This window comes from Sminthopsis crassicaudata, chromosome 5 (assembly GCF_048593235.1).
Source record: "Sminthopsis crassicaudata isolate SCR6 chromosome 5, ASM4859323v1, whole genome shotgun sequence".
NCBI classification, from domain to species: Eukaryota; Metazoa; Chordata; class Mammalia; order Dasyuromorphia; family Dasyuridae; genus Sminthopsis; species Sminthopsis crassicaudata.
In genome coordinates, this window is record NC_133621.1 from 49,640,638 (window position 1) to 49,668,447 (window position 27,810).

At 39.4% G+C, this 27,810-nt stretch overlaps 1 protein-coding gene and 1 long non-coding RNA gene across 4 annotated transcripts in view; one reads left to right on the forward strand and one right to left on the reverse strand.

Annotated features, from left to right (window-relative positions):
• Nucleotides 1–5,981, reverse strand: part of LOC141542347 (uncharacterized) — a 156,316-nt gene extending 150,335 nt beyond the window's left edge. Inside the window, exon 1 of one of the 2 annotated variants that reach the window (XR_012482134.1) lies at nt 5,492–5,981. This is a non-coding gene — a long non-coding RNA (uncharacterized LOC141542347). The remainder of the gene's footprint in view (nt 1–5,491) is intronic. The other variant, XR_012482135.1, reaches the window with a different exon arrangement.
• Nucleotides 764–27,603, forward strand: SRI (sorcin). Of its 2 annotated transcripts, none has more exons than XM_074266623.1 (8): nt 764–979; nt 6,657–6,740; nt 12,354–12,423; nt 20,235–20,278; nt 23,908–24,055; nt 24,538–24,651; nt 26,261–26,319; nt 27,202–27,603. In XM_074266623.1, exons 1-8 carry the CDS (start codon nt 959–961, stop codon nt 27,226–27,228), a joined length of 567 nt encoding a protein of 188 aa, XP_074122724.1. In that variant the 5' UTR covers nt 764–958; the 3' UTR covers nt 27,229–27,603. The 2 variants fall into 2 exon arrangements, with proteins under 2 accessions (XP_074122724.1, XP_074122723.1); XM_074266622.1 differs by lacking the exon at nt 764–979 and adding an exon at nt 6,061–6,215.
• Nucleotides 27,604–27,810: the final 207 nt, after the last annotated feature.

Here is a 27,810-nt window from a genome sequence, read left to right on the forward strand (position 1 = left end):
TCAATCAATCTCCATATACATGAATTCAAAATCCTAGGAGGTATTTCAGCTTGAGGTAAGGAAAATTTCTTTCTTTTTTTCTTTTTATATTTTGCTGAAGCAACTGGGGTTAAGTGACTTGTCCAGGGTAACACAGCTAGGAAGAGTTAAGGAACTGAGATCATATTTGAACTCAGGTCCTTCTGACTTCAGGGATAAAATTTCTAAACTGTTAAGTCCTGTCCACTTATGAAACAAGAGAGAAGGAGAAGTCTAGGAGAAGACTACACTATCCCTAGAGATCTCCAACTGGAGGCTAGAGAACCACTTACTTGTTTAAGAAGCTTTCTGAAAAGGGCATTTCTGCTCAAGTATCGAGCTCCTGGGCCTCTTACTCATACCAAATGTAGCCCAAACCAGATAGAACTATAACCAGGAAATATTAAAAAAAAAAAATTAAGACAGTGTAAATTTGTGGTTTTCTGAGTTGACACCACTGTACCATGCAACTTCTGGATCATTTCCCACCTTGGATTTATATGAAGATTGGGCAATTTTTCTGACCATTTTGTCACCATTTGCTAATACCAGGAGTAGTTCCATCCTTTCGATGGTACAGAGCTGCCTTTGGAAGAAGAATCCCTCACAGACCCCTGAAATACAAACCCCACTTCTCCAGTTTGGTCCAAGTTTCTTCAGTAGAGAGATAGGGAGGGGCTATGTGTCTCTGACTCACCTTATCTGCTTACCGCCCAGGGTGGAGATGGTGATTATTGGTTGTTAAGGTGAGTCTGAAAAATAAACACAGGCCAGGACTGCAGTACACTACAGGAAAAGTTTTTTGAAGGGCTGAAGTTTTGCTGTGGATTACTGATTTCCCAGGGATCAAGAAGTCATAGTGATCAGTCTGGCTTTCTAGATTACTTTCCTGCCAACCTTTAAAAGAACATTTCTTCAGGGATCACTGGTGAGCCTCACCATGTCCAACTTCAAGGTGCAGGTAGGTTCAAGACATGTTTCTGATATTAAGCAGGTTTTAAGATTTTTAAAGAAACCCTTGTTACTAGGTCTTACCTTTCCCTTTTATCCTCCTGATCCAAAATCCTATAAGCCAATTGCTTTTGCAAAGTTATTTTTGATCAAATGATGAAATAGGAGACTTAAGAAATTAATTCTACTTCTCTCAGTGTGAAAAAAATTAAACTGGAAGGAAATTAAGAGAGCTCTTAATTAAAATGGGAACTAGGGAAAATGGTAAAGGCAATTCTGAAGAGAGATGGGATAGAAGCTAATTAATATTCTCAACTGTAAGACTTCTGAATGAGCTCTCAGAAAAATCTATAATATTTGGTCTAAGTCTCACTTTGTTGTATTAATTTTCTTTTCTTTTTTTTTCTTTTTCTGAGGCTGGGATTAAGTGACTTGCCTAGGGTCACACAGCTAGAAAGTGTTAAGTGTGTGAAATCAGATTTGAATTCAGGTTCTCCTAAATTCAAGGCTGGTGCTCTATCCACTGAGCCACCTAGCTGCCCCTAAAGCAGGGAATCTTAACCTTTTTTATCTCATAGACCTAGGAACATGCTATAGCCTGCTCAAGAAATCCAGAGAGGTGATTGTTAAAATTTCAGAAAAGCATGAGCATTTATACCTTGTAAATGACAAATGCTATAAATCAGAACATTTATTTGGTGTTTTTTTTCTTTACTTTACAAAGCAGAGAATATGTTAATAATGCACATTAAATTTAAAAGTATGTAATTTCCTCCCTCTCCTTTTTTTTTTTTTCCTTTTTTTTTTACTTACTTCCAAGAAGGAGAGGGAAGATTTTATTTTTATTTTTATTCTTGGGACAGTCAACTATTTTGTAAGCCTTCTAGTTTGAAAACATGGTAGAATGATGAAAGAAACAGTGAAAACCAGAGAATTTCTGTTTTTTTCACATAACTTAAGAATTCTAACAGCCGCTTTACACAGAATATTATGTCCTGAAACTAATAGCAGAAATAACTGCATTTTATGTAACGTGAAATGTGTCTCATCAGAGTTACAGATTGGTTGCTTAGTGTTGATTAGGGAATTATCAAGCTTCTGATTTTGTTCATGCTACACAAACTGGCTTATTCTACTACTAATACCTGCTGTTTGTGACATGGTGGATGGAATACTTTCTTGGTTTCAAATCCAGTTTCTGACACATACTATGTGACTTGAAACTAGCCACTCCATTTTACACGGCTCTAAGCCAGAGATGGCAAACTTGGTACCATTCCTAGGATCAGCATCTGCTTAAATGGATAATTAGCTGTGTGATCCCTAACAAATCACTTAACTTTGCCTGTTTCCTCATCTGTCAAATGGGGCACTCCATCTCCTAGCGTTCTGATGAGGATAAAATGATATTTTCATAAAGTGCTTTAAAACAATTTAAAGCATAAATGCTATTCTTGTTCCTATTGTTTTTGCTGGCAAATTATATTATAGCCTTAGAGAGTGAAACTGACAGCTTAATTGATTTGCCTTGTCACAGTCAGTAAATGGGAGACTTGAATCCAGCTTTCCCTAATTCCAATACTCTGTTTGCTTTCCTCTCACTTGTTTAATAATATGACAAGTTATTATGACAAATACTGAAGCTCAGATAAGGCAGGAACCCCACAATTGCTCCTTTGCTCTAAGTCTGAGAAGTTTGTGAAGCTCCTATTTAGAGTTAGTAGGTTTCTTCCTCCTTTAAGAATGTCAAAATGGATAAGTGAAACGAGTAACAAATTGTCCTGTAATAACACCTTCCATCCACAACTCTCCAGAGGCTAGCTTGAGTTTCTGCTGAAAAAAAGGTCTAAAAGCCGCACCTAGAAGGAAACCACAAAGAATGTAGAGGAAGTTTCTATTGGCACCTGTTCCCTGCTCCTGAGAGCTAGCTTGCTGTCAAATACCTCACTGTCACAATTGTGAAGTAATAACTGTTAAGCTGTTCAGTTAGAATATTGCTTCATTTTCAAGGAAGAGGATGTTCTGGACTAGTACTATATACATGATGCTTTCTTTTAAATTACCTGGACACCTATCTAATTTTTTGTTTTTGTAGTCCCTAGGACTAAAACATTAATAAATGTTTGTTGAATTCAATTTCATAATTATATATACTTGCAAAGGTTAAAAAAAAGTATTGTCCAAGTAATATCCACAGTGCAGGGGGACTCTGACTGAAATAGATGGATTTTTGCTTTTTGATGAAGGCAAAGGGACCTTCTGGAAGCTTTGGCTGGAGGAGAGGGAAAATCCAAGATTCCTACCAAAGAAAAGCTCATCTGTAAAATAATAACCATGGCCTCAATGACATGTAATGTCCCTTCTAGAACTAAATCTATGGTGACTGAGTTGTATAAATGACCCGGAAATGAGGAAGAATGAGTGTGATAAGTTTAAGGAGAGAGAGAAATTGGAAGGGGCGATTTCACTTTCTGAGATGACAGAGGTGATGGGTTTCAAAAGGCTTTATAAAGAAGATGGTCCCTGAGTGCCCCTTAAGGAAATGGAAGACCTACAGCCATGGGAAATGGTTAGGGGAAGAAGAGGGTAGTCCATTCCAGACAAAGTGGATGGGTGAGACGAAGAAGGGATACTCCATTTAGATTATTATTGTTTGAGGGAATAAAAAAACAAAAAAACAAAAAACATTTTCTTAACAAAATACAAATGGTGAGCTCAAATTTTTATTGAATTTTGAAACAAAACCTACCAGGTTTTAGAGGTGTGCATATCCCCCAAAAAGTGCACAAAGAAGCAGTATGGTCAGGTGGATAGATTGCTGTTATTTGTCCTTTCTTCTCAGAGGACCACATGCAAATGAGTTGGATTACAGTGAGAGTGGGTTGTACAAAGTCATCAGTCTCACTTTCTCAAATTCAAGTCCTGATTCTTGAAGATATTGTGTAAACCTGGGCAAATTATTTAATCTCTTAGTACTATGAGTAAGTTTTAAAGATTACAAATCACAAAGATGATGACCTTCTTTGATAGGGGAAGCTACTCTATATTTGAACATTCAGTAAAAATCTAGGTTTGAGTTTGGATTCTGTCACTCTCCATAGAGTTGGGGAAGAAAAGAGAAGTATGTTTTTCTATCATAATGTCAGGGAGAGAGACTTGAAACAATGTAATATCGAAACCAGCACCATAGCTTGGTACATTTAAAACTTGTCACAGAAATGTAAATTTTTTTTTTTTTTAACAGGGAGGACCAGAGAAACAGTGAGTCTAGGCCTCCCCTTGATATCCAAATAATTTAAGTAATTGTTTGATGTTTTTAGCAAGAAAGGGTAGAATTTAAGTTAAATTTAAGTTAAAAAGAGTTAATTTAAGTTTTTTTTTTTTTAACTTTTATTTTCAAATTGTTGTTTCTACCAAGAAAGGCTAGAAAGTAAGTTTTAGATTCTTTTAATAGATAAGCCACTTCAAACTTATAACTTAAGAAACTGAAAGCCCCAAATTTATTATTATTATAACTTGTCCAAAGTTATCCAGTCCAGGATACCAAATCAGGCCCACTGATTTAAAGCCATCATCTCTCCATTAAACAACATATATTCCAAGCTGTGTACAGCATATATTTTCATGGTGAACATTTCTGGAAAAGACAACATTTTTTGTTTGAATCATTCATTTCAGCAAACACATATTAAGTCCTTCATATCACCAGACAAAGAAGCAGCATGGTGTCCTGGGCATCTAGAGAGACCTTGGAGTTAGGGAGAGATAACTTTTGATACAGACATATAATTACAAATGCAGAGATGACCTAGTGAAGCTCCTTCATTTGAAATTTCTCCCTTGGCACATAGTTAACCTGTATCACATTGCTTGCTGTTTTGGAGAGGGGTTAAGGAAGGTAGGGAGAGAGAAAAAATTTGGAACATGAAGTCTTACAAAAATCAACGTTGAAAGTTATTTTTACATGTATTTGGAAAAATAAGATAAAATTTTCTACACATATAATTATATAAAATAATAAATAATAACATTAAATATATTAATATAACATAAATAAAAATACTTAGCAAAAAAGGAGAAAGTCCTCCCTTGGGCTAATTGCTGCTGTGACTCCCAGGGCAAGTAGTTTTAATCTCTGAGGTTCTAGGGCAACCCTAAATTTAACAGATAATGATCTTCATTTCTGCCAGGAGATCCTTAGAGGATGAAAACGCACGTTCTGCTCTTCCAAACACCCCTTCCCCACAAAGTGTCAGGCACTGAGACTACAAAGACAAACATGAAACAGTGTCAGCCTCCAAGGAGCTCATGCTCTCTGCGGAGCAGGGTCATGAAGCAATGTCCAGGGCCACAGAGAGGGGCACGGGTGGTCCCCGGAAGATACAGAGCTGCACACGGGTGGTCTTTAGAGGGCACAGAGCAGCACACAGGTGGTCCCTGATGGGCGGAGACTACAGGTAACAAACACTTGGGGACAGAGAACCTTTAGGGAGAATGAGGACAATCAGCTAGATTTACTCACTTGGCCAGGAGAGTCAGAGCCGGCCCATTCCCGCACTGCCCGGCACCCCGCGGCGTTGGCCCGGAAGCGGCTCGGTTGCAGCCCGCAACCAGGGGACCCTGCCACGCCTTCCCGCAGAGCTCCAGGCCAGACTTGTGGTCCTCCCCATCCCCCGCACTGCGTCGGCACCGTTTCCTCAGCGAGTGCAGCATCCCCAGCCTTGCAGAGTTTTTTATGTTTTTGTGTTTGTTTTTTAAAATAACCTTAGGAGAAAATTGGAAAGGGAGCAAAAAAGGTTTGGGAGAGGAGGGGGGATTAAGTAAACGTACCTCGGGCTTGAATGGGGGTGGGGAGAGGGTTGGCGTGCTGGGATGTACCATTCTGTTCGAAGAAAGGGGATCGAGTGAATTCCGTGTATGGGTGCAAGACCCTAACTCCCTCAATTACGGAAAGACTTGGAATGAAAGAGGGAGAAATAGTGTTGAGAGAGCTTCAGGGCCGCTGGGAACTAGAAGAGGCGGTGGCTCAGGGGAGGGACGCTGCTCCAGTCATCACCCCCACACCCAAAGGCTCTGAGTGGTACGTCCGGAGGGCGGGTCCCGACTGCCCGGAGAGCTCCGGCGGGGGCTAGGGCTGGGCCTGAAGGAGGTGGCTGCGGCGACTTGGGACTGCTACGGTCACTGTCGCGGTCATGGCGTATCCAGGGCATCCTGGCGCTGGCGGAGGCGGTTACTTCCAAGGCGGGGTGAGTTCCCGGGGATGGGTCCTAACCCAGCTCCCGGCCGCCTGCCCTTCTAAGGGGAGGGTCTGGCTCGCGGCGAAAGCCTCAGGTGCCCTCTGCCCTGGGACCGGCCTTGGGAGTTCTAGGAGGCCCAGAGCCTGGATAAAGGGAACTTCCACCCCACAGGAAAACAGCTTTGGGCACTAGGAAGCCCCAAAGACTGGAGCTCCCGGGCTCTAGGGGAGGAGCCCGGGGCGGCCCTCTAGGCTAGTCCCGGGATCGCCCCAGCAGAAGTTGTTTGTCCCCCTTGGGAGGCAATGCGAAGGGTCCCGCGGGAACCGCCCACGTCCGTGGGAGAGCATCCCGGGCTGCCCGCCACCTAATGAAGCGCTGGGGCAGTGGGAAATAGCATCCGTTGTCCTAACTCAGGCCGCTAAGTATGTGCTTGTGTTTCCTGGTCCACAGTACGGAGGTGCCCCCGGAGGCCCAGCTTTTCCGGGACAAACTCAGGATCCATTATACGGATACTTTGCTGCTGTAGCTGGACAGGTTAGTTTTCCGTTTTATCTTTTTTTAAAAGACTTGCCAGCCTGTTCTTATTGTGTAACTTACTGGGGATGCAGCTGCACCTCGCGCCCTCCTTCTTTAAAAACAATTTAAAAAACCAAAAAAGCGTAAATTGCAGCTTTGCAAACATTCTTTCCCAACCTACCTGTGGCTCAGCTCTTTCACTTCTACGTTGCTTTCTCTTTCCTTAATTTAGTTTCTCTTTTAACAAGCATTTATTTTTTCTCTCTCAAATGGGAAGAAGAAAAACAAAAACAAAACTCTTGTATCAAATATGCAGAGGAAAGCAAAACAAATTTCCGAATGAGCCAGATCTTTTAAAAAAAAAAAAAAAAAAAAAAAAAAAGGTGGCCAATTTTCTATCTAGACTTCACTTTACCTCTTTGTCCTAGAGATAGGGACCCTGCTTGCTTCCTTTTCAGGCTTAACCTTGCATAGATCCCTATGCTTAGGCTTTCATTATTATTTTCTCTTCTCTTTTGGCCCCTATATCAGCTTTTTTCTCTTAAAATCCATCAATTTAAATGTTTAAAAAATCCACGTGATTCTCTATGGCCTTTACATGAATAATGATTCATGTAAAAAAAAAAAAAAGATTGAGAGATCCAAGTATTTTTCATTCTCAGAAATTGTAAGAAATGTATTACTCATCATTTATTTTGGCTTGGGTCAAAACTGAGCTCAACTGATTGGAAATTAAAGCCATCCCTTCACTGTTTGAAGATTGGTGCAGATGTTTTAGAGAGTAGCTGAAAGTTATTTTGAAAGGTTGGTGAGTGTGTAGTTTTAAGAGAAGAAACTGAGAAGCTGTTAACTCCTACTTGGAGAGCTTGTCAGAGACTTATTTTAGAATTCCTATAGAGGCTTTTCCTACTAATGTAAATCAGAAGCCCCTCCCTCCTTTTCCTATTCTTGTACTTTAAGACAATGGATTTAAAGTTGGAAGGACTCTTAGGGACCATTTTAATGCCATTTAATCCCACTCCTCTTCTACAAATGGGAAACTTGAGGTCAACTTAGACACAGCCTCAAATAGTTGAGTGGAATTTGAATCTAGCTACAAAGCCTGTGTTCTTCCTATTGTACTGTATCACTTGTATCTTACCTAAATACTTTTCTCCAGGACTAGAGGCCATTTGGTATTTTCCCCTCTCTCCCCCCTCATTTTATGGAATCCTGAGAAATGTCTTCAGGCTAAAAGACTAGAACTCCTGTCCTTCTTCTGACTTCTCTAAGAGGATGAATTTGAATAGAAGGAATTCTTCTCTTAGGTTTTCCCCACATTCATGGAATCAGCTTGGAGAACTGTGTGTGCCTGGCACCTTGCTAAGTTACTGCTCTAAAAAGAAAGACAAAAACCTGCCATCTCCAGAACCTTCCCAGAGTTTACATTCCAAGGAGAGGGCACTGTATGAATTTTATTTATATATATATATATATATATATATATATATATATATATATATATATATATAATGATGTATAATAATAATAATACACATATATAACATGTGTATAATTTTATATGTAATACATATATGATTAATGTATGTGTATTATATATATATGCATATATATTATGTGTACAATTTTACATACATAATATTATATATAAAAGATCTATCTCAAGTAGATGGAAGATAGTCTCAGAAGTAATGCATCAGCATGGAGTGGGTAGGGGATAGAATGGGGGCGGGGCCTTTATCACTTTTCACCTGGACAATGGCGGTAGCCCCTGATCATCTCTCTGCTCTCCACTCCTCTGTCCAGCTGCCACCTTAATATTCCTAAAAAAAAAGAGTAGGCAGATTGCTTCTAGGGGAAAATACCGACTCTTCAGATTTGGTGTTTAACAAGATGTCTCTCGCCCACTTTCCAGTCCTTTTTCCCATCACTCTCTTTCACTCCCTTGCAGCTAGCAGCTCCCCTGAGTATCTCTCTGCCTTTGTGAAGCAGAGAGCCCCCTCTCCCCTGGAGACCTCTAAAAGGCTTTTTCTGAGAATGCCCTTCTACAGGACTTCCCAGCCTGGCTCTTCCCCACTCCTCTGTCCTCAGGGTACTCTCTCATTGGGTGTGACTTTGTCTGGAGTCTAGGACAGAATGTCTTTGCTGCCTGGGCCCCTGAGAGGTACAGTGAGGAACAGGCGTCCCAGGCTGGGACAGACTGAGGCTTCATCAGGGCTGCCCCAGAGCAGGATGAAAATGTCTTCAGGAAACCTCTGAGAATGTCCCCCAGAGTCACAGCACTCCAGGCCAGGCTGTCTCTCCCCTGTGTACTTGCCTTTGTGTGCAGATCTCTGCTCTTGGAGGGAAGGGCTGTTTCTTGTTCTTTTCCCTTTGTGACCCTTGTAAATAACTGATATTTTATAATTGTTGAAATGTAACTGATACAGAGATAATAATAATAGTCCTTGACACAGCATTTTAAATAGGGTGCTTTTATTATTCCTCTTTTACAGAGGAAAAAACGGGGCTGAGAAGATAAGTGACTTGCCCAGAATCCCAGACTTGATCTGAGTCAGGACTGCTCGGGAACTTCAGAAGGAAAACTATTTCCCTGATTGACATACAAGATACAGAAAGATTTCAGAACTGACAATAATGAGCCTAGTCTAATCAGGTGACATTAATGGGAAAATTTCCACTTGGGTTCATTGAATTAAGGAGGAGAGAGAATGGTTTGGCTCAGCGGCTGATCCTGCAGAAAAGACCGAGGGACTGAGGGAGTCAGCAGCATGATGTGGCCTCCTGACACAGGACTGACACGGTTCTGGGCTTTGTTAATGGAAGCCTGGTTTTTACAGGGTGGTTCCATGATCAGCCCTCGTCTCGTGTTGAGTTTGTTGTAGGAGGGACACAGGTGACCAGGAGCTCATCCTGAGGAGCAACGAGGGATAAGATAGTTAGAGGGGAAAGACCCCGCAGGTGGCACATACCTTCCAGAGGTTTTCACAGTTGTTTGTGATGGAGGAATGACGTAGTTATTGAGGAATTCCTTATTGGTGAAAGCTTGTTTTGTGCTGACTCCAAGGACAGAATTAAAGCAGAGTAATGAAATTGAAAGGTCCAGCGTAATAAAGGATTTCCTAGCCTGGCAGTCCAAAGTTGGGATATACTGAACCTTTAGGTAGTGAGTTTCTTAACTCTTTGGAAGTGTTCAAGAAATTGATGGGTGATTGGTTTGGCAGGGGGGGGGGTAGTGGTGTTAAATTACATAAGGGAGTAGGGAATAAGCATTTATTAATCACTTATTATGTACCACTTGGATGAGCTTTGCTCAACAACCTGAGGAGGTAGGCACTGTCATAATTCTTATTTTATAATTGAAGAACAGCAGCAGGCAGAGGTTAAGTGCTTTGCCCAGAGTCACCCAGGGAGTAAGAGTTCGGAGCTGAATTTGAATTCCAGTTGCTCTACTCTTGCCAGAGTTAGGGCAGGAGGACTCCTCTTCCTGAGATCGGATCTGTGCGATCCTGACCAAGTCCCTTCACCTTGTGTACCTCAGTTTCTGCACCTGTAAAAAGGAGCTGGAGAGGGAAATGGCCAGGCACTTCAGTATCTTTCACAAGACAACCCCAGATGAGGCTTGGTTGAAACCGAGATGTCTGAACAGCAGTTCACCAGGCTTTGTCTTCCCCTCTCAGGCTTAATGCCTAAAGAAACTCTGGGGTTCTTTGGGCCTCCGTGCCCCACTGGCATTGTGGATCAAGACCCAAGTATACCAGGATGTGGAGGGTTCCACTATGGAAGTTAGTCACTTTGAGGCCTTGGCTGTTATTTAGTAAATGAGGCCATGTGGCCATGACTTAAGGTGATTAGGCCTGTGTTAGTTCTGTTTTTCCTCACGCCTAGAGGGGAGATGTCTGGGGAAAGGAGTTAAAGTAGCTATCTGAGAGATGGGCTGGAAAATGGGGCTGGAGAGATGAGCACCCACTGAGTGTCTACTTAATCCCCTGGTGATAAGGATCTGTGACACCCCATGCTGAGGTAAGCTAAAACAGGAGTATTTTTAGGTGGCCTGTTACCCAGCCCTGTAAGTGACTCCAGCCTGCTTACCTTTCAGCCGCCTCGCCACCAGCCCACCTTTTCCTTTGTAACTTGTTGAACCTGGTAACAGGACCAGTCTCTTGTGCTTCTGCCTTTGGGAGCTTTAGGTTGTGAAGATTTTTTTATGGGGGTCAGGTTGAAGAAACTCAGAATGTTTAACATGCAACTTGTGTTCTTTATTCTCATCCTGCCATGCACAGAGAAGCAACTAAGTAAGTGGCAGGTAACTGTAAAGTATTAAAAAAATACTTTGCCAAATTCTGTGAAAAGGAAATTAAGCTTTTTGCCCTACTTGAATGAAGCACTTTGTTTACTAAGATCATTTGGGTTTTTTCTCCTAAGTAGTAGGATGAAAGGTAAAAAGATTTCTGATCATCTGCATAAATAATTTATGTCTAAAACACTTGACTTTGGCAGCTTTTCCCAGCAACTGCCATGAGAGCATTAGTGACTGAAGCAGTAATAGCCTTATTCCATGCGTATCAGATATCACTGGGAGATGTTTGAATAGGACAGAAGCTTATGTGCATGAAAATATTCGTGCCAAATCAAATTAGGGAATGTATCCGGAATTATTCAGAGGCCTAAAGGTCTTCCATCTGAATGCAGCAGGACCTCAGAAGCCTGGCTCAGACTTTTCCTCTTCCACATGAAAAAACAGATCTGAAGAGAGTTCCTGATCTCTCTCATCATCTAGGTAGCAAGGATAGAAGTAGGATTTGAACAGTGTTACTTGAAGACTTCAACTTTAATATAAATATTCTTAGTAGGGTAATTTTTGTGCATCACCCTGTGAATCCTTTAATTGTTTCTTTTATGTGAAAATCAAACGGAAATTTAATGCAAGCTTCCTAATAAACCTCTTAGTCACTGAATTATAGTATTTGAGATCTGGGAATGAGTTGAGGATCTAGCTCAACTTGTTGGTTTGATTCTGGCTTCCCCAAAGCTACTGAGCCGCTCAGTGGCCATGCTGGAGGGAGTCACCAAATCCTCAGGTCCTTGCCACCGCCCCCTGCTTCTTCCAGTGGCTTTCCCCCCCAATCCTCATTATACTTGCCCTCACTGTAGTATTTGACACTAACCGAATTCTTAGAAAACTTTGCTTCGCTTCCTGTCTGTGACACCATGTTATCTCTTGGGAAAACTGGAGCAGGGAGGAGGGGTTTGCCCTGTTCCAACTCATCTTTTCAGGTAAGTGAGATGGTTTCCAATCACTTTGCACTTGATTCTTTTCCTTTGGAAGTCAGAAGAGATGGGGATGAGGTCACCTGTCTGCTGTTCATTCTTAGAAAAGTTGAGACCTCTGCTTTTGACAGTACTGCACCTTCCCCTTATCCCTGTGCTTTGTAGAAATAAAAGGAGCTTAAGGAAACCTCCCATTTCCACAGTCTTCTGTGACATTTTAGTAGAATGAATAGGTGAACCCTGCTTTCTTAGGCTCCAGTTGTTAAGCCACAGCATGGAGGATAGAATATTGAAAGTGAAGCCAGACGGAGAAAAGGAAATTATTGTGACCTTATTTCCTGTGTATTTGTTTTTCAAAAGGATGGGCAGATAGATGCTGATGAGTTGCAGAGATGTCTGACACAGTCTGGCATTGCTGGAGGATATAAACGTAAGTCCGTAATTCAAATACTCTTAATTTTTTGTATTTTTACTGTTAAGACTAGGTATTAATGACTGTGTATTAAGAAAACTGAAGGCTTTTGTTCTGGTCAGCAGTATTAGGAATCTTTTTTTTTTTTTTTCCCTGAGGTTGGGGTTAAGTGACTTGCCCAGGGTCACACAGCTAGGAAGTGTTAAGTGTCTGAGACCAGATTTGAACTCGGGTCCTCCTGAATTCAGGGCTGGTGCTCTATCCACTGCACCACCTAGCTGCCCCAGTATTAGGAATCTTAACAGCTCCACTGAACTGCTGCTTGATGCTGACATTTAAGATTTCATTTAAATCCATAATTTTCCATAAACTATTTCCATGCCTTCTCCTGGAGGGCTCTTTACTGTGCTCAGTGAATCTTGTCCCCTTCCCAAGCAATCAGCATGGCTTGGGTTGCTCACCTTGCATGTCACAAAAATACTGGCCAGATGTTGGGGAACATTTTGTGTGGTGTTGAATTTGTTCATTTGAGTCCCAGTCTATCTTATGGTCTTGGTCCAGATCTTCCTAGCCAGCTTTTTGGCACCAATTTTTCACCTTCCCCTTTCTGGACCAAGGCAACCGTGAATTGGTTCAGGTCTAAGTTACCCAGGCCTACATGAATATGGGGTGCATTGAAATGCTCGGCAAAACTTATGGGTTCCCTCTGGGGCTGAGATACTCCATGGCTCGAGCCAGGAGATATCCGGACTGCCAGAGTTTGAGACCATAGGTCCTGATCAAGCTCCTGCCCTGGAGATTTTCCTGGGCAAATTTTGACTTGAACTTTGAAAGGGAATGTAAACATTCTTGAAGGATTCTTTTGGTAAAGATGGGTATATTTAGGTAATTGGGTAACTTGGGGGCTGTTAAGGAGAAAATTTTCAGTGATTTAGTCCTTTCTTTTATTGATTCTAATTCAGACCTGTGTTCTCTTTCCTTTGCCTCTGAATACCATTTTTCTCATTCAAGAATCTGAGTTTCCTTATTTATTATTTTCTACTGTAGATTCTCTAATTTGATCTTACCAAAGCTTTGCCAAAAGGGCCAGCAAAATTTACACAGTCCTGGCAGAATGAGGGACAATCAGAGCCACACTTCTGACACATTTGAAAGACACATTCCTTCTGGGGGAGAGCTGTTCGAAACTGCCTCAGCCTTGCCTTCTCTTTTGCCCTTACAACGTACATGTCTCATTTCAAAGGAAAAATATAATAATATTGTTTAATTATTAAAGTACACACAATACACAAATACACTGTATAGAATAATAACACTGTTACAAGTAATCCACACTGTGCTTGCTGTCCACAAAGTAAACATTCCACAGCTTTGAAACAAGCACATCATTAAAATGTGGATATCGGTGAATTTCAGAAACACACAAAACCAAACATGTACACCGGCACAGTTTTTTGGCAGGAAATAAAACTACAATCCAGAGCTGGACATTTGTAAAAGACACATTCTGACAACAGTCTGCAAAAAACCATCAATTTCAAAGTGAGGAATGTAGTTTGCAAACTAGAAGCTCTTCTGGGAAGTAGATTTTGCCTGCTGCTGTGAAGGCAGAGATTTTATGCACAAATCCTAAGAGGAGAGGGAGGGGGAAGAGGGATTGTGATAGTCATTCCCAGGGCTTGGGCGGCTTCTCCACACAACCTCAGAAGGGGAGACCAATACAGCAAACCCTGCCCAGGGCACGGCACCAGAATGTGTGACTGGAACAGTTTCTATAGCCTTTGAGTCTCTTCACTTATCATACAGCCATACTGGACAGCCCAAGAGAGGAGCCATTGTCAGGATGACTACATTGTGAGTTTCTAATTCCCAAGCCAGAAAAGGGCATTCTGAGAAATCTAAATGATCACATCTATTAGTATGAAAATCATGCCTCTTTTCACAATAGCACGGAATAAACTTTTTTATTTTTTCTCTGAGGCAGTTGGGGTTAAGTGACTTGCCCAGGGTCACATAGTAGGAAGAGTTAAGTGTGTCTGAGGTCCTGACTTCAGGGTCAGCACTCTATCCATGCACCATCTGGTTACCCAATATTTTTAACTTTTCAAGTGAAAATAAGAGGATGGGGGGGAATGGCATTTACTGAGCATTGTTCTTCGTGTTCATGTGAAAGGGTACTGGATTTGGAGTCTCAGGATTTGGGTTCCAGTCCCACCTGTGCCATTGGACAAGCCACCTGCCTTCTCCAGGCCTTGGCTTCCTTACCTGTAAAATGGAATGAAGTGCCCTCTCAGAGTCCTTCTGGGATCGATCTAATCATAGGGAGGCGCTCTGGGCGTAACACCCAGAGAACTTTGGCCCAGTGACACCTGAGGCAGACCCCTCGCCCCTCCTTGTCATCCAAGCAGGAGGCAGCGCAGTCTCTAAGGACTCCTTCCGACCTCTGATCCTGTGCTGGTGACATCAGGGACGAAGTGCTAAGCACTCATGTACAAAAGCTTTTGGGTTAAAATTAGGGCATTTTAGCCTTTGATGCAGCTGGGAATTTTTCCTTCCTGTCTTTGGGAGTTGGTATCCTCAACAATGAATATCTGAATTGAATAGATGAAGGCCTCAGTCTATGTAATAATGTGCCTTCTGAAGAATTCAGTGTTTCAAACTCAGGACATTGCTTCTCTTTATAATTGTGAAGGTCCAGTAGACTTATCTCAGTTGTGTAGGTAAAAAAGCTAAAGATAAGTTAACAAAAGAAGAACTAATAGCCATTTCCTAATTTTCTCCTCATTATTGCTACTGCTTTCACTCTGTAAAGTCAATAAGCACTTATTAAATACCTGCTGTGTGCCAGGCCCTGGAGATACAGAGCTTACATTCCATTTAGGTAGTAGGAATAGCTGCAAAATGCATAAAAACAGATAGAGGGTCAGGGTTGAGTAATGGTCTAGTAGCAGGGGAAGAGAGGAAATTAAGAAAGATGGGTGAGCTGCTTTTTGAAGAATTCTGGGAGAGAAGCTTGGAAAAAGTGGATGGGAGGCTGCTTAGAATTCCCAGTTGAAATGCCCGGGATGGAGCTCTGGCAGAGCTTTACCCCTTTGCCCCCCAACAGTCCTTCCCGTCCATCTCTGTGGCCCTCACACTGCCCTGTCCTTCCTGCCTCCCTTCTGGCCCCCAAAATCCTCCCAGGCTTACACTGGGCTAAAACGGCTCCTACTCCTTCCATGCCTTCCCCACCCTGGGACACCCCTTCCATTCAGACTTACCTTGTAAGATGTCATTTCCTTTGCCAGAATAAACCGCACTCCCCAGTCACGCCCTGGGCTGCTTGCTTCTCTCCTGCACCCACACTGTTCTCTGGACCTGAAATAATGACCTTTTTTTTTCTTTTGAGTTTCTTGGGTTTGTTCAGTCATTCGGTTGTGTCTGACTCTTTGTGACACCATTTGAGGTTTTCAAGCCAAACTTACTGGAGTGGCTTAACATTTCCTTCTCCATTGTGTCCCCATTTTACAGATGAGGAACCAAGACAGGTAGGGATTAGGTGACTAGCTAGTTAGTAAGTATCTGAGGGTTGGATTTGAACCCCAGTGCTACATCTACTGCACTAACCTTTGAATTTTTCCTCACTCTTAAAAGCCCATCTCGGACAGAATCAGCTACACCCAGAAAAGGAACACTGGGAAATGAGTGTAAATTATGAGCATTTTGTTTTGTTTTGTTTTTCTTCCCAGATTATTTTTACCTTCCGAATACAATTCTTCCTTTGCAACAACAACAAAATTCGGTTCTGCACATATATATTGTACCTAGGATACATTATAAGATATTTAATATGTATGGGAATGCCTGCCAGCTTGGGGGGGGGGGTGGAGGGAAGGAGGGGAAAAATTAGGAACAGAAGGGAGTACAAGGGATAATGTTGTAAAAAAAAAATTACCTATGCATATGTACTGTCAAAAAATGTTATAATTATAAAATTAATTAAAAAAAAAAGCCCATCTCCTCCATGAAGGCTTCCCTGATTCATGTTAGCTTTCTTGGATCTTCACATTGCATTACTGCAGCACCTTTCCAGGGTCCTTATCATGTTAGTTATCTGTGAACATGACTTTTCTTTCTTCAATGTTGTAAGCTTTCAGACATCAGGAATTTGGTCTTTTCCAATTGCCCACAATGAGTAAGCCCTGCATCTAGCTGAGTAGGCATTTGTTGCATTGTACTGAAAGTTTGGGGACTGATGGGTATTCTCTAGGCCCTTGTTGAGTAATAAAACTAGAACTAAAACCTCCGATTTCTGGTTTTCCATGACACCATCTATTTGTTAAATTGTGTCTTTATTAACAATTAACTCAGTGACTGCGGGATAGATTACTGGTTAGATAAATTATTTACACCTTCAAGTTTTCTCCTCTCCTGAAGTCTCATCTTCCTCTTGAACCTTATCTGGTATTATTTGGACACACCTGTAGGTAGATAATTTGTAAGACCGCTTTGCTTGCCTTAAGCAGTATTTTTTTCTTGAGACTTAATGCTGTAGTGTTTTCAGCTGAGCTGTACTTCGTTTGTGTATCTGAAAAAAGCTTGATTGGTCATTTTAAATGTCAAGACATTGTGTTTGACCATGCTAAATCTTCATGTTCTCCATTTATTCGTGGCCAATTTTTTGCTCAGGAATGATTGCTAATTAAGTACATAACTATGGGAGTGGTTATCTAACCAAAGGAGAACCAGACCATCCTTAAGCCTTCTTGCTCCTTTTGGTTTTTCCACCCCTTCACCAACTCATGTTCTCACTCCCTCATCTTCATCTGTCCCTCCTTTGTACTTGTGTGACCGAGAACAGAATGCAGGATCAAGCCTGTCTCTTGCCCCGGCTGTTGCAGCAGTCTCCCTCAGCCCCAGCTTCCTGGCCTCTCATTCCTCCTCCCCCTCAAGCCACTGCTGTGCTCTTGTAAAGCGGTCTGACTTTTGTGACTCCAGAGCCCATTGCAGCCTGGCTCCAGCTCCCCTTCTCTAGCTCATGCTACGCTCTCGGCCCTTCGGCTTTCTCACAAAGGCTTCCCTGGCCTGCTCTGGGCCCTGGGAGCTGCAGCTGCCTCCAAGCCCCTGCTTACCTTACCTGGGCTACAGCTTCCTCAGCACCTCCCATCCCCAGCCCCACAGGTAGGCGTATTATTTGTATTCCCCAAGTAGAATGTGTGCTTGTCCAGGGGAGGGACTAGTTACCTTGTGTCTCTATAATTCCTATCCAGAGCACATCTTGCATCTAGTAAATGCTTAATAAATGCTTGTTGGACCAGGCCAGATTAGTTTAGATTCTGAAATCTTAATTTGAGGAAGCTACGTTTGGGGATTGCTTCAGTTAAATAATTATATCATTAAACATTCATTCGTTTGGACTTTATGATTGGATTAATTTGCCTACTCTGGCTATTTCATGGATTATTTCTTTCCAATTGAAATAACAGTAGAGTCCCTCTTGAGCTTTAAAACAATAGTAATTATGACACATAGTGTCGCATTTTGTAATACAGAAATTGTATATCTTTTCTACTGTTAAGCTCATTATGGAAACAAGTACAGACGGGGAAATTATAGATAGAATTAAACTGTGTTATTACTGTTTTTCCTTAACATATTATTGAGAATATTAAACTCATGACAAGAAAAACATTTGGGGCACATCTTAGTGTAAAGTTCCTGCAGGGTCCATATAGGAGTCTGTGAACTTGGAAAGGGCAAGAAATTACATCTTTATTTCTATATAATGGGTTTCCTTGATATTCCTATTTTTTATTGCCAGTTAAAACATTCTTCTGAGAAGGATCCATGGGCTTCAGGAGACACAGAAAGCCCAGGCCAGGAGTATTTCCTTTCTGAATTCATCCAGACCTCATTTCTGGATCAAATGCTTCTTTTAGCAGTTCCTTGTGTAGGTCCTAGAAGGAGAACATTGTTCTGCCCCTCTTTGGCATTGTACCACCCACTGTTTAAAAACAGCTAAACACAGGAAGTCGGGAAGAAATTGGACTGTCTGCGGCATCCCAGCCTACCCTTACCCATATTTTCCTTGAAGAGTAAGACTTAGAGGAGAAGTTGAGTAGGGATGGTGCCTGTAAGAGAGGGAAGTAACTCTCCTGCTCTCCCAGCTGCCCTTTTGGGGGCACGAAGAGTCTAAGCCCTTCAAATGATTCCCCTTCACTCTGGATGGAGGCTTAAGGAGCTGTGTGGAAGGGAAAGGAGCACAGGGTTAGTGCAGCTTTAAAGAGCACATTTGTGGTCCCTTGCTCTAATGAAGTTATCAAAAATAAGACACATGGTATTAAAATTGTACTTTAAAATCCTTGCCTCCTCTTCTTCTCTTTGAACTTTGAGGAACTCTTTGTCCTTCTTCCTACACAGCATTATATTTTCAGGTATCTCATAGAAAAGCTCTGTTTCCAAAACCTTGGCCAGGAGTCAATAAACCAAGCTTTGTATCCTACCTAGCTAAAGACACTTAGTAGGTCTGTTATCCCCAGCAAGTATCTTACCTTTTCAGGGTAAAATATAGTACCTCCCAGTTTTCAGGCTTTATAAGGAAAACATTTTGGGAAAATCTTAGTTTGTGCCTGTAGATTGTGAAAGGGGATTACCAAGGTGTTTGAGGTTAAGGTGCAAGCTTAAGAAGCAAAATGAAGTCGGGGGAAAAATAATCGTTTTTAGAGACATTGCTCTTGTGTTTCCTTTATCTGTGAATAAGATGAGTACTTGAAAGAACAAAATTGGACTAGAAAAAGCCCTTGCTCAGGATAGTTGTAGGAGATGATCCATTCAGAGATTTTTTTTTTTAAATTGAAAATTTGCTTTCTAGCAAGAATCACTATAATTTGCTCTTATTTTATAATTGCTGCGATTTGTTTGATAAAAGATGGGATTTTGATTTCAATTTTATTGGGAAGTGGGAAGAAAGCTTCTCTTTAATAATCTGTAGGTCTCGTAAGCTTCCCTTGATGAATTTTCAGGTCCAAATACATTTTCACGAGCTCATGTTAGAGCATTAGCACTATCTAAATTAATCTTTTGTTTTCTGCCCTGTCACATAATATGAATTCCATTAGACATCTAAATTTCTGTGCCTGTATTTATTTTTTATTCCATTTAAGCCACTGTTTTCCTTGGCTTGGACATCTCTGCTAGGCCCTGGGAGTATGTGCTAATGTGCTGATTGGCTTGGGCGAGCTAAGCTAAAGGATCCATCTTCCACAAAGCAATAGTTTCTGATGAATCCAAAGTGGCCCCGATGTTACAATGATGAACCTGAGTTAGCAAAAGGTTTAATTACAATCATTTTTAACACAGCAGCAGCATAGCAAAATGGCCAGCATATGGGAGTTAGAGTCAGGAAAGCCGAGTTTAGAAGCTAGTCCTTGAGAGCTGTGGGATTCTGGGCACTTTGTGCTGCATTGGTGAAGAAAGTTCTCCTCCCTAGAGTTTCCTGTACTTCAGGAAATATATATTTTTATATATTTCTAAAATATATTTTAGAAAGATGTCTGTCAGAGTGGTAAACATAATTACTTTTATCTCTTAAAGGAGGGCAATGCCTTAGTTATCTATAAAATTCACATAAAGGAATGATTTTTTTTTTCTCCCCAAGGATCCTGGAAAAAAATGATGTATTACTCTATTGTTATTAAATAGATTCCAGAAAGAAATAATTGTCACATTCTTGATATGCCTTGCTGCTTAGGTGCTTAATAAATGTGTGGATAAATTGACTGTATGCAGTGTAATTGGAATCTATGTGATGGTATTACTTCATTGAATTTATGCTCTTTTTGCTTTGACAGCTTTCAACCTGGAGACTTGCAGACTTATGGTTTCAATGTTGGATGTATCCTTATAATGCTGAAATTACTATAATTGTGACACAGTGATATTTTCCCAGAATAATGAACAATTTAACCCAAAGGTAATTGTTCAGTGCCACACAAAATACGATTAGCATAAGTGATGACGTTTTTTTATTGAAGTAAGCTGCTCTAAAATGTTGATTTAATTTTGAGATTATAAAGGAAGTTTATTAGCCTCTTTTTATGAATGAAAAACATTATCATCCCAAAAGCTGTTTAGAGCTGCCAATAAAATATTTTTCTTGAGGTTGCAAAGGCTAAGATGATTTTAAATAGTCACAAAACTTTTGTATCTTTGGTCATTTGGTGGGGGAAAAAAACAACCAAATTTTTTGGCCTACTAGTGATACATAGTATCATTCAGGTGATACAAACACAAGGATCATATTGATTATGGATAAAATATTTTTAATTTTATTAAAATTTCCTAAGATTTTATATTTGCTTTCCACTTCTTAAAAGAATGAACAAACATCTGAGTGTGACACTACAATCATTGAAAATCTTGATTTTAGGAGTGTTTAAATAGAAGTCTAGGTTTTAAAACTGGATCTTGAACAAGGAAGGTGATGGTTTCCTTGTCATTCCTGAGCTAAGCTTTTGTGTCCAATTTTGATTGTTTCACTTTAGAAGGCCAGTCACCCAACTGGAAGCTATCCAGAAATTGTGGGGCATGAACATTGGTTGAAGAAATTGAAGATAGCCTAGGAAAGAAAAGTCATGATAATTTTTCAGATATTTGTAAGCTGCCTTGTGGAGAGAGATTGAACTTTTCTCCTTAAACTGGAACCAAGTGACCAAGGGATAGAAATTGTAGAAGATGATAATTATTTCAATCGGAAAAACTTATTAACAAATGTGTGGAAAAATAAAGGTAGCATATTGTTGATGAGGGTTTATTTTAGGTGGAGATGAGTATTTAGTGTATTTGAAACCAGGACAAACTTTTCAAGTTTGAGAATCCATTTTAATGCAAGAAAGTTTTAGACAGGACCATAATTTCTATTAATGGTATTTGTTGATTGAGAAGATAGAGGATGACAAAGCTTCCATAAGTTCAGTAATGCCTTTAAATGAATTTTAATTATCCCAGTAGCTAAATTCATTTAAAATAGAATCCATATGTGTGAGACAAATGTCATAATAAATGCTTTTCAGCCTGAAGAAGATATGTTTGCTTATGTATTATGCTGAATCATACTATCTGTTTTATTAGATTTAAAGATACAGATAATTATATTTTGTGCACATCAAGCTTTATGGATCTCTTGGAATAGTATCAAGTCCATTTAGAATTGGTTGAATGACTATTCCCGAAGAATAATTCTGAGTGAATTAATGTCAGTATGGAAAGAGAACTCCAGTAGACTAGAGATTTTTCTTGGTCCTGTGCTATTCAACATTTTAACTGATAACTTTATGAAGAGCAAAATGCTGTGCTTTTGTCAAATTTGCAAATAACACAAAACTGGAAAGAGTAGCTGACGTGTTGGATAATGGAATCAGGATTCAAAAGAATCGCAGTAAGCTAATTTGATATAGATAAATGTAATATTCAGTACCAGATTCAAAAAACAAACTCTCATCATAAGATTGTGGTGAAAGAGACATAGATAAGTAATATTTCCTGTGAAAAGATACAGGGTTTTTTGTATATTGTAAATGAGTCAACCTTCTGACTTGTTAGCCAAAAAAAAGTAAATGTGACTTTAGACTGTGTTAGGGGAGACATCATGTTAGAAAAAAGGAGCTGATAGTTACTTTATTTTCTCCTGATAATACTGTATCTGGCATGTTAGGTCAGTCTTAAGTACCATATTTTAGGAAGAATATTGATAAACTGTAGATCAGTTGGGATAGTGAGGGGACCAGGCCATCTGACGATAGGCAAGGGAACTGCAGATTTTTAGCCTGGAAAACAGAAGGCTTTGGTAGGACAAGAAAGCTGTCTTCAAAAGCATGTGAAAGGGAGATTGTTTGTTTGACTTGTCCCCAGAAGACACAAAATTTGCGGAGAGACTGATTTTGGTTCAATGAAAAGGAAAAAAATTACAACCGTCCAAAACTGGAGTGAGCTAACTCAGAAAGGGGTGCTTTCCCCATCACCAGAGGGCTTAAGGTGAAGGTGGCCAGAGCAATCCAGAACTTTTGAATGCTCAGAGGGATTCCTGTTCAGGATTAGATTGGGCTCATAAGGCTTTTGCAATTGATAAGACTTGTAACTTGAGATTTTCTGATTATAAGTGATAACTATTATGTTATAAATGAGAGTTCTGTAGCACATCAGGTTACTGATCCCTCTCCTCCCCAAGGAATTATCTTCTAAAATTAATAACAAAACAGTTGTGATATATGTGACTGGGATCAAGGGATTTTTGAGCTGGAAAGAACCTGACATCTTCCTTTTGTTTTTGTATATCCACAGCACTTTTGTATCTAGTTCTGTGTCTAGCACACACGGTAGGCTGAAAGCTGAGATACACAGGAATTAAATGATAGGCAGTCCCCATTTGTGGCAGAAAAAATGCCAATTCAAAGTTAGTTTTGAGAGCAGTAGGCCAGAGCTATAAAATCAAATGCTAGTTAGCATATAAGATCTAAAGTATATATGAGATATATGACATCAGAATTTTGGAGAAATTCAACTAATTGTTATATTAGTGTCCAGAGTAGGTAACCTGATCTTAAAAATATTTACTCTAAAGGAAGGCTGGCAGATTTCCAGAGCCATTACTATAGAAAATAAGGGTTCCTTATAGTTTCTTAGGAATTGCATACTGATGAGCCTGACTTCCTTAAGGGGCAATTTTGCGGTTACTTCCATAGTAGGACCACTGGACACTTTAGGAAGGACAGCCTTCTAGGAGAATAGTGCTAATGAAGCACTCATTTCCTCACCAATCTGCTGGAGCTTTAGGGAGGTAATTACTTAGTCTGTGCCTAATACATAGTGTCAAATAATCTCTCTCTGTGCACTTACCCTCCTTCCTCTTCATACATATTTATGTCTGTATGTGTGTATGTGCACAAATGTAGATGTCTTTGTGTATGTTTAGTAAATAGCCTTGGGGAATGGTCTCAGGTAGGAAAAGCCTATCTCCAAATCCCTCGTAGGTACCCAAAAGGCAAACTACCTGTTCTGTTAAAGACCAATTAGAATTGAGCTGCTACCTGAGATGGCAGAGCCAGACTTTAGTCCTCCTTTAGGCCTCACTTTGGGTAATAGCTTAGGGAATTAGAGACCTTGGATCAAGATTATACTTGGATCAAGTAATTTGGTGAATGCATTTCTATTAGCAAGCCTTAATTTCTGGGCCTGGCTAATAGAATAATTCTCTTAATTTTATGGTCATAACTCATATGCAAGATAATGTGGTTTATAAAAAATTGGAAATAATATCAAATTTTGCCTAGCATAAATAAACTTATGAAGCCAACTTATTATATATAGACCATAATTTTGGCTTAATATATAATTAGTAGTTCTCCTTTTACCCCCTCCCCCCAACCAGGAAATGATAACATTTTTCTCACTTTCAGATTGTTCCTTTGATTGTTTATGGCATTTATTTTGGAAATAAACCTGTCATGTTCCTTAATTGCCAATCAGAGGGACATGTCTGGCACCATGGGCTTCAGTGAATTTAAGGAACTTTGGGCTGTATTGAATGGCTGGAGACAACATTTCATAAGCTTTGACAGTGACCGAAGTGGGACAGTGGACCCACAAGAGCTGCAGAAAGCCCTGGGGACCATGGGTAAGTGGTTATAATGAAACAGTTTTCTGGTTGCTAGAAGTCATAGTTTATCCAGAGCAAAACAAAGATAGTTTTCTTTTCCTAAATTTTCTAGAAATTAATGTGAAGTTACTAATTAGAACAGGTTCTGGTTCATAGAATTTATTTGAAGTACTTCCTTCGAAAAGACTTTGAGACTTAAAAATACATTTTTAAAAAATGATGTAGCTTGTTTCTGCCATATCCTTCCTTCTGCTCCCTATGAAGATTAAACCTTCATGTACAATTAAATTAGCCATATACCTCATAACAAAAGAGAGCCATCTTTAAAAAAAGAAAAAAAAAAGAGGGAAAAAAGCAGCAAAACATCAGTTCATCAAAAAAGAATCTGATTATCAGTGGCTCCTTGTTCCCTGCCAACACCAAAGGAAAAGTCACAGGTGTCTCCTCATATACCTAATAAATTTTCAACCATTGTCATCTTTTCTTTTTCTTCCATTTAGGATTTAGATTGAGCCCCCAAGCGGTGACTTCAATTGCAAAGCGATACAGCACCAATGGAAAGATTACCTTTGATGACTACATTGCCTGTTGTGTAAAACTTAGAGCTCTCACTGGTATGTTCTGGAAAGGAATATTGCTGTTATTCATTCATCTTTGTCACACTGCTCTTCTTGGATGCCTGTTAAACAGTGCCGTTAATGATGGGCAGTACTTGATGTGTATAAAAGCCATGGTTTATAATTTGAAAGAATTCAAAGGAATTATCTTAACGTCACAAAAGAACTTATTAATGCCATAGCTGATTTTTCCAGAGAGTCTAGCAAATGGGAGTTTATTGAAAATTTGGGAATTAGCCAGCAAGCTAACAGCTACATGGGAGAGTAAGGTACAGATAAGGGAGTACTGTCCATCAGATAGGATGGGGTTTTTGCAGGGGACAAATAAGGAACAACAGATAAGAGGTCCACCCTCCTTAGCTAGATATGCACTAGATCCTTGGCTCTGACTTATCACTACTAATGCTACGGCATGTGTGTTTCCTTCCTCTATACCTTTCATTTCCCCCCGCTTTTATGTTTGTTCTTCCCAAGATGGCATAGGAAATCTTTTGGCAGATAGTTATTTACAATTATTTACTGCGTTATGCTAATTTTATCTAAGTTTTATTGCCCCCAAAATAGATAAAATGAATAACTGCTGCATGCTGCTTTTGTTTGATTTTGATCAAGTCACAGGAGGATGCCGGTGATTTATTACTGAAAGCAAACTGATTAGATCCCTTTAGAAAGAATTAAAACATTGCTTAGCTATTTCAGGGTTTTTGGTTTTTTTTTTTTTTGAAAGGAAGATACTTTAATATTTTATTCTCTTTGTTTCTTCTGTCTTTGCTGCCTCGTGTATAATTTTTACACTTACATTACTTTTGTCATACTTCTTCCCTTATAGAATGCTACTTTCCATAAAATTTAGGACAAATTTCATTCATTCCACAAACTTCTTGAATACCTGTGTTGTAGAATATTTGAGCAGAGGGCACCGATCCATCTATTTACTGCCAGATTTAATGTGTGATCTTTAGATGTTTGCAATTCAAAAACTTATGTCATAAATTAGTAATCTTGATAATTGTTCACCAGTGAATAGAATGGTGGGCTTAGAACCAGGAAGCCTTGAGTTGTAAGACCCCAACAAGGCAAATCCCTTAGCCTGAGCCTCAAGTTTCCTCTTCTGGACAGGGAGAGGTATTGTGAAGAAGAAATGAAATAACATTTGTCACGTGCGTTGCAAACTTTAAAATATTATGTAAATGTTAGCTATTATCATACAAAGGAGTTACCTGTTACAGTTGTTTGGTTTTTTTATACTATGTATACAAATATATTCTTTGTTTCTTTGGAAGTTTTTTGGTAGGCTAATTGTACAACATAAATGAGCTTTATTTTCAAGCTTGAAGCCAAATTTACAAATAATAGAAATTTTAGAAAAACTCTAAATCATTGTTTCATTTTAATAAGAATTATAATTGTTTGTAGGATTCATGCTGCCTAACTCCTTCTGAAAGATCTGCCTAAATTATTTGTTTTATTGCTTTATTTGAAATAACCTAATTTTTTGTCATTGATTACTAAATTTAACCCTGTATTATTTGGATTTTTCTAGAATCTAAAAATCATAAGAATATCATGAGAGAATATTACATATTTAATTTCCATACTTTTTCAGATAGTTTTCGAAGAAGGGATACAGCTCAACAAGGTGTTGTGAATTTCCCATATGATGATGTAAGTCTTGGTAAATTGCTTAAGGTTTTGATGGGAAGCGGGAGGGAACTGTGTTCACTATTGAACTAAATTTAGCAAGCTCCCTTTTGAAGTGTATTCTACTCTTGATGATCTGTAAGAGTTGGTAATCTTTTCTCTTAGAGTAGAACAGCATTGTAATGAACTACATATCCACCTTTCACCACTTTGATGACGATTGAGTCATTGTGATTTTTGAGAGATCATGGGGGCTTGTGATTTGAAATCACATTTCAATAGTTCCCATTTCAATAGTGTTAGAATATCTGTGAGGGACTTTGCATGTAAGGAATGGAAAGGCATTCTGAAAAGTCAGGAGACCTGGATGTAGGAGTCCCAGCTCTGACATTTACTTACCAAGGTAATGTTGAGCAAATCATTTAATTTCCTTAGTCCTCAGTTAAAAATAGTGATAGCATTTTAACTTTTTTTCTATGTAAAAGTTGAAAATAGTCCAATTTTCTATGTAGAAACTAAAAATAATGTATTTTATTTTAAAATTGAAAACATCTATTACATGGAGCTCCTGCCAAAATACAAGTAGCTGGACAAACACAAACTATTTTTTCAGAAGACTTTTAATAGAAAAAATTAAGATTCATAACTACAGTAATCATCTGAGACTATTAGTCTTTTTTTTTTCTTTTTTTTTTTTTAAAGCTAATTCATGGGCCTTTGCTTGTGGTTAGGGTGTGTTGTATTTTTAGAGTACAATCTTCCTTTCCATTCACTGCTTGAATTCAACATTGTAACTTTTTTATAATAATACCAAAGAATTTTTCTCATAATAAAATAAAGTATAGAATACAATTTGTTAATGATCCTTTGGACACGTTGTAACACTGACTTTTTTTCACCCCACAGTTCATACAGTGTGTGATGAGCGTCTAAATCAAAGGAAGAAGATGGTGTGGACAAGACCAACATTCCTCTTTGCATTTTGCTTTGCGTTTGTTTATCTGTCATCTGTAATGTGTGTAATTTAACATTGGCACATTCTCAAAGATTCATTTTGTAAAGATTTGTTGCTTTATATACAATTAAGGTTTTTGTTTTTAGTTTTGATAATGTTTATTAAAAAAGGAATTTTAATAACTTAAGATCAAGTATAACACTTCATGCCTTGACTTTGGGCATATCATTGAGCCATTGTTAATCATGCTTTATTTTCTTTGCTAAGCCACTATTATATAAATTTAAGATGGCAAGAGTGTTTGAGCCATACTATGTATTTTCAATTATGATCTACTAAAACCTTTTAATGAATGTGTGATGCTTGTCTTTCCTTTTATATAGAAGCTTGTCATTTATGTGGTAGTAAATGCTGAAGAAATATTTAATTTAAAAGTTGATACCCGTCCTATGTACAAAAAGAAAAGGGAATGTAGTGGTCCAGATTTATTTTGACTTTCTCTTTTATGCACATTGAAAACCAAATTATTTATTTGGTTTTAGCTCTGAATTTTGACCCTT